Raw genomic sequence first — 13,948 nt, 5'->3', positions numbered from 1 at the left:
TAGATTCAGGACAGTCCCTGCAAATTCAGGACTGTTGCTAACTATGCCTCCGGTATAAGCTTTCTCCCCCTACCCAGGTATACTCTCTCCTTCCTCTACCCCTCCCCATGTATAATTTCTCCCCTCCCTTCAGATATCATCACTTTTCACCCAATTATTACCCCCCCCCCATTGTATAATGCCTCCTCCAGTGGAGGGATGTCACAATACCAGAATTTGGACTTCGGTACCGATGCTTTGTGTAGTATTGCGATTTCGATAACAAAGCGATACTTTGCCAACAATAATAAAAAAAAAAAACAGTTCTTCCATTTCTTATGTGAGGCGCGAGGTGTGATGGTAAATTTAACCTCCATGTGCCTCACATTAATAGTAATTAACCCCATCATGTTCCTCAATTATAAAGGGTTAATGTGTAAGGTACATGATGGGGTTAATTACTATTAATGTGAGGCACATGGAGGTTCAAAATTCATAATACCTCGCGCCTCACATTAATAAGTGAAAGAAGTTTTTATTTTATTTTTTACAACGTACACATCATAAATGATGCAATAAAATTGTTTTGCAGGTTATTACGGGCGCGCCAATACTGAATGTGAATATTTTATGTATTGAGACTTATTTTAATGTGTTTTGTAAAAAAGTTGTATGTGTATTTTTTTTAAATTTAACATTACTTTATGTTTTTACTTTCTTTTTGAAACTTTAATGTACTGGTATATATCTATATACGGATAGTACACAGGCAGTTGTTAGGACAGACCTGAGTATGCCCTAACAGGAAATATGGTAAGACAGCCCTGGGGTCCTTCATTGGACCTTGGGCTGTCTGCCCATATATGGTATGTCCCTCAATCGCGTCACAGGGATTCCTGTGACGTGATCCAAGGGGCATCCCCCCTTCTTATTTTCCCCTGAATGCTGCAGTCAGCTTTGATCGCAGCATTCAGGGGAATAGCGACAGAGATGAGAGGTTTCTTTGATCTCTGCCTTTATAGAGTGGGTCTGCGGCTGTGTAATACAACCATTGCCCCGCCCCGCACGCGGTCAGCACGAGGTGATGCGGGCGGCGCTGCACTAATGAGCGGCGGTTCAGGCACTGAAGACAGAAGATGTGGGGGTGTTTTGTAGTGCGCCCGCCATGTTCTGTTTTCAGTGCCGCCGCTCATTAGTGCAGCGCTGGCCGCATCACATAATCCTGGCGGCGCGCACATGTCGGGACTACGGAGCAGGGCCGTGACTGTGTTACACAGCCGCAGCTCCGCTCTCATACATTCATGTATTACAATATTGAGCTGTGCGGCCGCACAGCTTAGTATCAAAATACATGAAATAACGGTATTGAACCGTTTGGGGGTGCACGGTATCGAAACCGTATCGAAGTTTTGATGCATCGTGCATCCCTACTCAAGTGCCATCCGCCCTCCATTATTATCTCCTTCCCACTCTAGCATCATTTCCCTCCCTACCCAATGCCATCTCACTGCCCCATTATCATCTCCCTGCCCCCATTATCATCTCCCTGCCCCCATTATCATCTCCCTGCCCCCATTATCATCTCACTGCCCCATTATCATCTCCCTGCCTCATTATCATCTCCCTGCCCCCATTATCATCTCCCTGCCCCCATTATCATCTCGCTGCCCCCATTATCATCTCCCTGCCCCATTATCATCTCCCTGCCCCCATTATCATCTCCCTGCCCCCATTATCATCTCCCTGCCCCCATTATCATCTCCCTGCCCCCATTATCATCTCCCTGCCCCATTATCATCTCCCTGCCCCCATTATCATCTCCCTACCCCATTATCATCTCCCTGCCCCCATTATCATCTCCCTGCCCCATTATCATCTCCCTGCCCCCATTATCATCTCGCTGCCCCCACTATCATCTCCCTGCTCCCATTATCATCTCCCTGCCCCATTATCATCTCCCTGCCCCCATTATCATCTCCCTGCCCCCATTATCATCTCCCTGCCCCATTATCATCTCCCTGCTCCCATTATCATCTCCCTGCCCCATTATCATCTCCCTGCCCCCATTATCATCTCCCTGCCCCATTATCATCTCCCTGCCCCATTATCATCTCCCTGCCCCATTATCATCTCCCTGCCCCCATTATCATCTCCCTGCCCCCATTATCATCTCCCTGCCCCATTATCATCTCCCTGCCCCCATTATCATCTCGCTGCCCCCACTATCATCTCCCTGCCCCCATTATCATCTCCCTGCCCCATTATCATCTCCCTGCCCCCATTATCATCTCCCTGCCCCCATTATCATCTAACTCTACCCCCTCCCCATAGAAAGCAAAACTCTTCCCCACGTCTGTATTAGTTTACACTGCAGCATAGGATTGTATCACTATCAGCTCCACGACGGCTCTTTTCTCCTGTCCTGTGTAAACAGAGGGAGAAGACAGGTTTATTGTCACATGTTACACAGGACGGGAGATAAGAGCTGTAGAGCTGATACAATCCTATGCTGCAGTGTTAACATAATACAGACGTGGGTAAGATATTTACTTTCTATGGGGGCAGGAGGAGATTTTTTCAGGAGGCTCCGGGCAGCAGCAGCCGGACACAGACATAAGTTAGTACTCACTGTGTCTGAAGAAGAAGACGACGACGACTGCTGCTGCTGCTGGACGTATCCTCCGAGGCTGAGCTCATAACTCCCGCTGCTGTGATGTCTCCTCCCCGCACGCTGTCACGCTGTTGTGGAGGAGGGGCGGGCACATGTCACTCTCCAGCGGGCCCTTACGATTTTATTCTGATGTAATGAACGGGCCCCTGCTTCGTGATGGGACTTGTTCCTTTCACCGAAATGAAATCGTAAGAGCCACACTGCCGTGAGGATATTAATTCCAGCGGCAGAGTGCGGGCCCCTTTTTTTTAAATTTATGCCCGGGCCCCTCACTGCAGTACCCCCAGTCCCCCCTGATGGCGGCCCTGGTGACACTGTCCAATCAGCTACGGTCAGCGTTACAGCAAGAGCTGGAGAGAGCGGGTGCGCGCAGCTCCGCCACCACTAAGGAACACAAGAGGAGAAGAAGAGTGTGAATTCTTCTTCTTCTGTTCCATGGCATCAGAGCTGTGCGTGCACGCACGCTCTCACTCTTTAGCTCTCGGCAGACAAGGACGATAAGACTGATCTCTCACCTGAGATCACAGTTTTGTACTTGCCTGCCGAGAGCTGAAGAGTGAGAGCGTGCGCGCGCACATGATCTCCTCTCTCCAGCTCTTGCTGTTGACATTGTCCGTAGCGGATTGGGCAGTGTCACAGCGATGTTACACGCCCCCTTGCCAATTACAGCCCCATTGGCAGTTCATGGGGTTATTTAAATATCGGGCGCCAAATATTACAGCACCGATACCTAAGTAAGGAAAGAGGGTAGGAAAAAAAATATAAAGTGCCCCAGAGATTGTGCAGCCCTGACCATTACATGCTGCACTCAAATGCAAATCTGTGGGCAGGTGAAAGATTCTCTTTAAAGTGTAACAACTTTTTAAAAAACTTTTGACATGTCAGAAGTTTTGATCAGTGGGGTCCGAACACTGAGACCCCCCCACTAGTCGCTAAAACGAAGCAGCAGAAGTGCTCGGGTAAGCGGTGTGCCGCTTCAATTCTGTTTGGCTTTCCTTGGAGCAGTACACCACTCACTCGACTGAAAGTCGATCATAAATGAAGCGGCACAGCGCTCACCCGAGCACTTCTGCTGCTTCGTTTTAGCGATCGGTGGGGGCCTCAGTGCTCGGTCCCCCACAGATGAAAACTTTGGACATGTCACTATGATATATAAAGATATCTATTAATGCGATTGGTACAAATTTTAATTACTTTTTATTGAAAATGATTTGTACTTTTTAAGATACAGCTGCTTTGTATCCTGTATACAGAGCAGCTGTATATAGCGCTGAGACCTGAATGCATTAGGTCGCCTATTACTGATCACATCTAAGTTATGAACTTAGATGTGATCGGTAACAGCTCGATCCTGCAGGACTCGCTGACACTGAATCAGTCAGTCCCGCTGACCTGACGGATACAGCGCGATATACATTATATAATATATTTATTTTAATTAGCGGGGGCAGGATTATGGGGAAGGATTAGGGCCTGTTCACATCAGCGTTGGCTTTCCTTTCCGGGGTTCCGTGGGAGGTTTCCGTCGGGTGAACCCCGCAACAGAAAGTCAAACTGAAACCACAGCTTCCGTTTCAGTCACCATTGAAATCAATTGTGACGGAAACATTGCTAATGGTTTCCGTTCGTCACCATTCCGGCAGGTTTCCATTTTTGTGACAGAATCAATAGCGCAGTCGACTTCGCTAATGGTGACAGAAACGGAACTGTGGTTTCAGTTTGACTTTCCGTTGCGGGGTTACCTCCGACGGAACCCCAGAACGGAAAGCCAACGCTGATGTGAACAGGCCCTAAGGCTTCTTTCACACTAGCATTAATATACGTTTACCTCTTTTCCGTCAGAGGAAGAGAGGATCGATACGTTAAACGGAAAGCAACGGCTCCATTAGAATTACCATTGCTTTCAATGGTAATTCTTTTGTATCAGTTGCTTTCCGTTTGTCTCCGTTCGCTAAGTTTCCGTTTTTTTTAAAAGAAACAAAAGTGCAGTCTGCAGAACTTTTATTTCCGTTCAAAAGAACGGAAACCTAACGAACGGAGACAAACGGAAAGCAACTAATACAAAAGAATTACCATTGAAAGCAATGGTAATTCTAATGGAGCCGTTGCTTTCCGTTTAACGTATCGATCCTCTCTTCCTCTGACGGAAGAGAGGTAAACGTATATTAATGCTAGTGTGAACAAAGCCAAAAACAATATATTAATATTAAAAAAATAAAATAAAATACCGCAGCTGGGATTTGAACCAACAACCTTCCATGTGTAAGGCAGACAAGCTAACCACTACACTATAGAAGCTGTCATAGCCAATGTGTCTGAAACTATAGTAATTGAGGGTTTATTTAATGACTCTGCTGCATGTGGGTGGTGACTGGTCAGAGACTCACAGTCAGACTGGCTGCCGCAGCTGCTGCATGCAGTGTGCACTGGGACTGACTGTGAGACTCACCAGTCACAGCCCTGCTTGTAGCTTTCCCATGCTAATTAAGCACAGGAAAGCTACAAAGCCAGGAGTATACTGCAAGGGGGGGGGGGTCTAGGCGTTTTACTGACAGCAGAGGGCTCTATAGGGGGGAATTATCCCCCCACCATAGAGCCCTGACTAGTTACTATACTGAAAGGTTAGGGGGGTCTGAGCATCTGACTGACTGCTCTAAAGGGGGGGGGGCAGAATCCCCCCCCTATAGAGCTCTCTGCAGTAAGTCAGACAGACGCTCAGACCCTCCCCCACCCACACTAATCCTTCCATTATAGTGATGTGAGGGCTCTATGGGGTGGATTATTCCAGCCCCATAGAGCCCTCTGCTGTCGGTAAAATGCCCAGACTCCCCCTTGCAGTATACTCACGTCACGGGTCCCGGTCCCAGCAAGGCAGGACTTACCTCGTGCTGCTCGTCGCTCCTCCTGGAGACTTGCTCCTCTCTGGCTGCATGTGCTGTGTACAGCGTCAGAGAGGAGGAGGAGTGTTACAGACGCTCGGCACGTCTGCTATGTGCGTCTGCATGGCCCCTCCCCCCCGGTCCAGTCCCCCCCGGGCTGAAAATGCCGCCCCCCCCCGTTTGGGTAGGTGGTGCCGCCTGAGGCCGTCGGCTCACCTGGCCTCATGGCAGATGCGGCACTGCGTATGGCCTGCGGTGGGCCTGTCTGCTTAATAATGCCAGGGCTGATTTGAAGTCCCAGTCCGGCCCTGGTCGGGGGCATTGCTGCCCTATAGTGCCCACCAAGGACATTACAGGGGCTTATTACATAGAACAACATGTAGTAAATGAATCCCCTCATTGAATAACGGGCTGTATGTTATTAATATGTAATAATCCCGTCATATATTATAGAATCTGTATGATCAGCGCATAGATACACTATACAGTGTGGACGACAAACCATAGCAACCAATAGCAGTCCAGCACTGGTGTTACCATAGCAACCAATAGGAGTCCAGCGCTGGTGTTACCATAGCAACCAATAGGAGTCCAGCGCTGGTGTTACCATAGCAACCAATAGGAGTCCAGCGCTGGTGTTACCATAGCAACCAATAGGCGTCCAGCGCTGGTGTTGGTTGCTATGGGCAACATACACTTTGTCAACACTCATTTATAGGGAGATTCCTCGGAGGCTCACAGGCGTATTAGCCGCTGGGACTGGGACTGTTGCTGGCTAAGGGTTAATAATAAGTGGCAGTAGTTTAGGAGGGGTCTTCCCTCCCTCCTTTCTGTTATCATAGTGAGTCAGCTATTCTAGGGGGGGGGGGTATGGTTAGGGACGGGGGTGGTTATGGCGGTGAGGTAGTATATAGCTTCCCTCCCCCTCTCACCTACCTCTTTTGTCTGTACCCCCCCCCCCACACCTGATAACGCGATGGTGCGGCGATGGTGTTTTATTCTGTCATTTTATGTATCTATCTGTGCGCTTGTTTGGTTAAGGGCTTATTCAGACGGACGTGATATACGTCCGTGTGACGCGCGTGATTCGCGCAACAGCAGTAAAAACTATGAATGAAAACAGAAAAGCACCACGTGCTACAAACATACAAATAGAGTGTCATAATGATGGCGGCTGCGTGAAAATCACACATCATACGCTGCTGAGACACGGAGCTGTTATGTACCTTTTGTGCGCGCAAAACGCCACGTTCTTTTCGCGGGAACAACACACACGCTCGTGTGAATCCAGCTCAATTTTGCTTTCGCTGTCTCTTTAAATAATATATATGGGAACCACACAAAGAACAAAAAACAACCTGCAGTGGACGCGGTTCATGGTTCGTGGTTTTTGGCGTGATATTCTGTGTGTATAAAAAAAGAAAAATATTATATTAAAATGCAGAGATTTTCTGTCTCACGCTTTTATTTTTGGCATGGCGGCGGCGGTGTCTTGATGGTATATTTTGCTGTATGATGGTCGGTCACGGCTGGCGGTATTAGGAGGGTATTTACCTCCATGTCCTTGGGATGGGCGGCATACGGGTTTTCATTGACCGCTGTTTGATGTCATTTAGAGTTTTGATATTTTGATCAGATTAACAAAATGTTAGTTAATTATTATAATTAATAAAGCTGTGCCCCCCCCGGTCGCCCCCACATTCACAGAAGCCGAGTGTCGGAGGGTAATTATTAGGGGGTTATTTCATTATCTGGGCACCAGTTGGTTATAAGTTTTCATATGCAGACAGCCCCAGAAGTAGAGCAATGAAAGAGAGGACATGTGACCTGCACAAACCAATCAGGATGCTGCTTTCAATGTCCAAGAGGCTGCGAGAAAATAAGAGATAATTAGTTGCCATGGCGCCCAACGCTTTTCTCCTGCACTTCCCACGACCGATATAGAGATGCTCCTGTTACACCAGTAAATATGTATATTTTATCATCATCATCATCATCAGCATCATTAATATGTCTGTTATTATTATAACATACTGGGCCTAGTACTAGCAATAAGGGGGTGGAGTTAAGCACAGCAACCAATCAGAGTACAGCTTTCATGTCCTACACTGCACTGAAAACGTGAAACATGAAATGTGATTGGTTGCTACAGGTAATTCAACCATTTTGTTTCCCACAATTCTCCTGGGCTCCAGTGTGACATCACAATGCATCTGGGACGATTTTTCATGCTTTGTGTTGTTTACAGGTCGGCTCCGATCATCATATTTGCCGAGGAATCAAGACAGAATATATTAAGCTCCACCTCCCTGAACGTCCATTATTCGCAGCCGCCGGCGCAGAAGGAGGAGCCGCACTTTATTGTATCAACATTAGGTAGAATAACACAAACACCTCACATAAAATATATGAACACTGCCAGACTATCCTCTTACTACAGACCCCAGACCAGACTATCCTCTTACTACAGAACCCAGACCAGACTATTCTCTTACTACAGACCTCAGACCAGACTATCCTCTTACTACAGACCCCAGACCAGACTATCCTCTTACTACAGAACCCAGACCAGACTATTCTCTTACTACAGACCCCAGACCAGACTATCCTCTTACTACAGACCCCAGACCAGACTATCCTCTTACTACAGACCTCAGACCAGACTATCCTCTTACTACAGAACCCAGACCAGACTATTCTCTTACTACAGACCTCAGACCAGACAATCCTCTTACTACAGACCTCAGGCCGGACTATCCTCTTACTACAGACCCCAGGCCGGACTATCCTCTTACTACAGACCCCAGACCAGACTATCCTCTTACTACAGACCCCAGACCAGACTATCCTCTTACTACAGACCCCAGGCCGGATTATCCCATTAATACAGATCCCAAACCAAACTACCCCTAACTACAGACCCCAGACCAGACTATTCTCTTACTACAGACCCCAGACCAGACTATCCCATTAATACAGACCCCAGACCAGACTATCCTCTTACTATAGACCGCAGAGAACACCCCTAAATAAAGACCCCAAACCAGACTCCCCCCTAACTACACACCCCAGACCAGACTATACTCTTACTATAGATCACAGAGAACACTCCCCTAAACAAAGACCCCAAACCAGACTCCCCCAAATAATGACCCCAGACAAGACTATCCTCCTAATACAAACTGCAGACAAGACCACCCATAAATACAGACCCCAGACCAGACTATCCCTAGACCCTAGACCAGACTACTTTATAATACAGACCTCAGACTAGACTACCCTTAGGCCTTATTCGCACGAAAGTGTTATACGTCCGTGATACGTGCCTGATTTTCACGCGCACCGCAGGGACCTATGTTAGTGAATGGGGCCGCTGAGACTGTCAGTGATTTTCACACAGCGTATGTGCGCTGAATAAAACTCACGACATGTCCTATACTTGCCCGTTTTTCGCGCAGCACGCACCCATTGAAGTCAATGGGTGCGTGCAAATCGCGCACGGCACACGGAAGCACTTCTTGGTGACGCGCGTGTCGGGGCTTCTTCAGGAGAGAAATCCCCGACCACGGGTTCCGACATCTTCAAGCTCCTAACATTAATATCCATATGTAGACAATGACGTCAGGGACACTTTCAATAGCGGAGTCCCTCGTCAGACTGTTGCCGCTTCTCTAGTCGGGAATTCCAGCATATTGAAGCTCCTGACGCCACTGTCCATTTATGAATAGTGACGTCATGGACTCATTCAGGAGCGAAATTTCCGACCAGAACACTGCCGATGCTCTGGCTGGAAATTTTGCCATCTTTAAGCTCCTGACATCACTGTCCATATATGGATAGTGTTGTTATGGATTCGTCCTGGAGCAAAATCCCCAGCCAGAGTGTTGCCTCTTCTATGGCTGGGGATTCTGGTATCTTAATGCTCCTGATGTCATTGTCCATATATGAATGATGACGTCATGGACTCTTTCTGGTGCGGAATGTCTGGTCAGAGCTTTTCTGACACTTTTACAGGGTATTCTGACATCTTAAAGCTCCTGGCATCACTGTCCATATATCGACAGTGATGTCATGGACTACTTCAGGAGCGGAATCTCCGACCAGAGCATTGCCGATACTCTGGCTTTGGATTCCGGCATCATAAAGCTCCTGATGTCACTGTCCATATGTGGACATTGATGTCAGGGGTTCTACCAATAGATGAATTCCCAGCTAGAGAGCTGACAACGCTGTGGCCGGGGATTCCAGCTTCTTAAAGCTTCTGACGATACTGTTGATATATGGACAGTGACGTCAGGGACTCTACAGTGTTGAAAATCCCGGCCAGAGCGTTGCCGCCTAAAGCGGAATCCCTAGTCAGAGTGTTGCCACCGCTCTGGCTGGTAATTCTGACATATTAAAGCTCCTGACATCACTGTCCATTAATGGACAGTGACATCAGGAGCAGAATTCCTTTCCAGAGCGTTGACGACGATATGGCCGAGGAATTTGGCAGTCTAAAGCTCCTGAGATTACTCTCCATATATGGACAGTGACGTCAGGGACTCCTTCAGGGGCAGAATCCCCAGACAGAGTATTGCTGCCGCTCTGGCCGGGATTACGGCTTTTTGAAGCTCCTGACATCACTGTCCATATATGGACAGTGACGTGAGGAAATCTTCCAGGAGCGGAATCCCCAGCCAGAGCGTTGCCACCGCTCTGGCCGGGATTCGGGCTTCTTGAAGCTCCTGACGTAAATTTTGATATTTGAAAAGTGACGTCATGGACTGCTTTAGGAGCAGAATCTCTGGACAGATGCGTTGGCTGGGGATTCCAGCATCTCAAATCTCCTGACGTCACTGTCCATTAATAAACAGTGACATCAGGGGCTCTATCAGGAGCGGAATTCCTTTCCAGAGTGTTTTTGACGATCTGGCCGAGGAATTTGGCATACTAAAGCTCCTGACATCACTCTATATATGGATAGTGACATAAGGAGCAACTCCTGGAGCAGAATCTCTGGCCAGAGCGTTGCCGTCTCTCTGGCCAGGTATTCCGGCTACTTAAAGCTTTTGACTTCACTGTCCATATATGGACAGTGACGTCAGGGGCACCTCCTGTAAGGAAATCTCTGGCCAGAGCGTTGCCATCTCTCTTGCCAGAAATTCTGGCTTCTTAAAGCTCCTGACTTCACTGTCCATATATATACAGTGACGTCAGTGACTTAATAGTAGCCGAATTCCCGACCAGAGCATTGCCGACACTCTGGCCGAGGATTTTGTCATCTTAAATCTCCTGACATCACTGTCCACATATGTCAGGGACTCTTCCAGGAGCAGAATCCCTAGCCAGAATGATGCTGCCACTCTGGCTAGGATTCCTGGCATCTTAAACCTGCTGACGTCAGAGTCCATTAATGGACAGTGAAATCAGGGGCTCTATCAGGAGCGGAATTCCTGGCCAGTGCATTGCCGATGATCTGGCCGAGGAATTTGGCATCCTAAAGCTCCTAATATCACTCCAGATATGGGCAGTGACGTCAGGGGCACCTCCTGGAGCTGAATCTCTGGCCAGAGCATTGCCGTTCCTCTGGCCAGGGATTCCGGTTTCTTAAAGCTCCTGACTTCACTGTCCATATATGCACAGTGACATCAGGGGCACCTCCTGTAAGGAAATCTCTGGCTAGAGTGTTGCTGTCTCTCTTGCCAGGGATTCTGGCTTCTTAAAGCTCCAGACTTCACTGTCCATATATGTACAGTGACATCAGGGACTTAATAGTAGCGGAATTCTCGGCCAGAGCATTGTCAACGCTCTGGCCAAGGATTTCGGCATCTTAAAGCTCCTGACATCACTGTCCAGGAGCGGAATCCCTAGCCAGAATGATGCCGTCGCTGTGGCTGGGATTTCAGCTTCTTGAAGCTCCTGACATCACTGTCCATACATGGACAGTGACGTTTTGGACTACTTTAGGAGTGGAATCACTGGCCAGAGCATTTCCGATGCTCTGGCTGCGGATTCCGGCATCTTAAAGCTCCTGACATCGCTGGACATTAATGGACAGTGACATCAGGGGCTCTATGAGGAGCGAAATTCCTGTCCAATGCTTTGCCGACGATCTGGCAGAGGAATTCAACATCCTAAAGCTCCTGACATCACTCTCCATGTATGGACAGTGATGTCAGGGACTCTTTCAGAAGCAGAGTCCCCAGCCAAAGCGCTGTCGTCGCTCTGGCAGGGATTCCAGCTTCTTGAAGCTCCTGACGTCACTGTTCATATTTGGAAAGTGATGTCATGGACTCCTTTAGGAGCGAAATCTCCGGCCAGAGGTTTGCCTATGATCTGGCTGGGGATTCCGGCGTCTTAAAGCTCCTGATGTCACTGTCCATTAATGAACAGTGACATCAGGGGCTCTATCAGGAGCAGAATTCCTTTCCAGAGCGTTGTCGACGATCTGGCCGAGGAATTCGGCATCCTATAGCTCCTGACATCACTTTCCTATATATGGACAGTGACTTCAGGAACTCCTCCAGGAGTGGATTTCATGGCAAAGCATGGCCGCCGCTCTGGATATGGATTCCGGTTTCTTAAAGCTTCTGATGTCTTTGTCCATTATGGACAGTGTAGTCAGGGGCTTTAACAGAAGCGGAATTACTGGCCAGAATGCTGCCGGCACTCTGGCTGTATTAAAGCTCCTGACGTCACTCTCGCATACATGGATAGTGATGTCAGGGACGCCTTCAGGAGCGAAATCTCCGGCAAGAGAGTTGCTCACGCTCTGGCCGTGGAATTTTGTTTTTTTTAAGCTCCTAACTTCATTGTTTTTATATGAACAGTGACGGAATGGGAGTTCCCAAGACAGGATTTTCCAGCCAGAGTGCTTGCGATGTTATTGCCATGGACTCCATAACTGAAAGTCCCGGACATCACTTTCCATGTATGAACAGTGACTTCAGGGACTTAAACTGGCTCATCGCTTAAAGTAGTGCTGTGCCCAGTGAGTTCGGGAGACATAGCCCACTGTATATCTATCTATACAGTGGGATACACTGCTGCCTTCTGTCGGAGGTATACTACGGGACTCCACCTGACGTATGCCTTCGAGGGAAGGAAAAAACATGATGTGAATAGGCCCTAATATAAATGTTAATACTGTACTATAATATAATGGTGAGACATTAGTATTTATATTCTATTACCTCACTATAATATAAATACTAAGGCCCAGATTTACTAATACTGACTTTTCATATGTCACTTTTCTGACAGAAGAGCCCTGGAGCAAGATGTGGCAAATTTACTAAAAAGGCGTCTCCCTACAGGTGTGATGGGCGCTACAATCTGAAATCTATGCCAGCTACGGGTTGCTGTCTATTTTTACTATAATTTACGACAATTTCTGGCATAAATTAATATAAATTTGTCAGCCAGGGTTGGCCCTGCCCCTTCTTGCTAAGCCACACCCAATTTTTTGAATGTGGCAAGAGCTATACCTCACTATATTATAATTTCTAGTACCGCACTATAATATATACACTAGTACCTCACTATATTATAATGTCTAGTACCGCACTATAATATATACACTAGTACCTCACTATATTATAATGTCTAGTACCGCACTATAATATATACACTAGAACCTCACTATATTATAATGTCTAGTACCTCACTATAATATATACACTAGTACCTCACTATATTATAATGTCTAGTACCGCACTATAATATATACACTAGTACCTCACTATATTATAATGTCTAGTACCGCACTATAATATATACACTAGAACCTCACTATATTATAATGTCTAGTACCTCACTATAATATATACACTAGTACCTCACTATAATATATACACTAATACCTCACCATTATATAACACAGTTACACAGGTCAGGACATCCACAACCACTCACAGTCCTTAGTAACCAGCAGTCAGGGTGATAGATCTAGGCCAGACGATCCTGTATTATCTAGTAATAGTATTAGCGGCTTTGATCCAGGGTTTATAACTGATCGCCATTTTCTGGGGTCAAGAAGGAATTTTCCCCGTGTGATACTAATTGGCCAAACGTGTCCAGGGTTTTTTGCCTTCTTCTGGATCAACAGCGTTAGGTGTAGGGATGTCCTTTACATTAATAATATACATATAAAAATACATATAATAAAATGACTCTTCTTCCATATAACAAGTCTCCTGTGTCCTTATTCTCAGCATGTGGTGGAGTTTAGTATCTAGCGGAGCTTTCAGGGCTTTGTGGTAAAGTGTTTTTCATATATAGATCACTATTAAAAAACAAATCTAATATTTTATTTTATCTGCTTCTCGCACATTGATCGTGGCTATTATCACACAGTTATTGGGCAGGGGGGTGATATTCAGCAAAATAAAGGAGCCTATGAAAGTCTTTATCGCTGTGGAAAGCTGAGGGCGGCTGC

The 13,948-nt window shown here is 47.0% G+C and overlaps 1 protein-coding gene and 1 long non-coding RNA gene across 8 annotated transcripts in view; one reads left to right on the top strand and one right to left on the bottom strand.

The window, feature by feature from the left end:
• Positions 1 to 7,570, bottom strand: part of LOC142728941 (uncharacterized) — a 42,095-nt gene extending 34,525 nt beyond the window's left edge. Inside the window, exon 1 of one of the 5 annotated variants that reach the window (XM_075849193.1) lies at positions 7,357 to 7,570. Coding sequence is in view for 1 of the 5 variants with exons in the window: in XM_075849189.1 (XP_075705304.1) it covers positions 2,609 to 2,676 (68 nt within the window). In the remaining 4 variants the exon portion in view is untranslated. Of the gene's footprint in view, positions 1 to 2,608; positions 2,697 to 7,356 lie in introns of those variants that run through there. The other 4 variants (XM_075849189.1, XM_075849194.1, XM_075849192.1 and 1 more) reach the window with 4 other exon arrangements.
• LOC142728942 (uncharacterized) overlaps positions 1 to 13,701 on the top strand; it is a 203,787-nt gene extending 190,086 nt beyond the window's left edge. The window contains exons 1-3 of one of the 3 annotated variants that reach the window (XR_012877878.1): positions 7,332 to 7,681; positions 7,778 to 7,905; positions 12,775 to 13,701. This is a non-coding gene — a long non-coding RNA (uncharacterized LOC142728942). Of the gene's footprint in view, positions 1 to 7,331; positions 7,682 to 7,709; positions 7,906 to 12,774 lie in introns of those variants that run through there. The other 2 variants (XR_012877877.1, XR_012877876.1) reach the window with 2 other exon arrangements.
• The last annotated feature ends 247 nt before the right edge of the window (positions 13,702 to 13,948 follow it).

This window comes from Rhinoderma darwinii, unplaced genomic scaffold, assembly GCF_050947455.1.
Source record: "Rhinoderma darwinii isolate aRhiDar2 unplaced genomic scaffold, aRhiDar2.hap1 Scaffold_70, whole genome shotgun sequence".
Classification (NCBI taxonomy): domain Eukaryota; kingdom Metazoa; phylum Chordata; class Amphibia; order Anura; family Rhinodermatidae; genus Rhinoderma; species Rhinoderma darwinii.
Note: the sequence above shows the minus strand (reverse complement) of the source record. Positions and strands in the feature narration are given on the sequence as shown.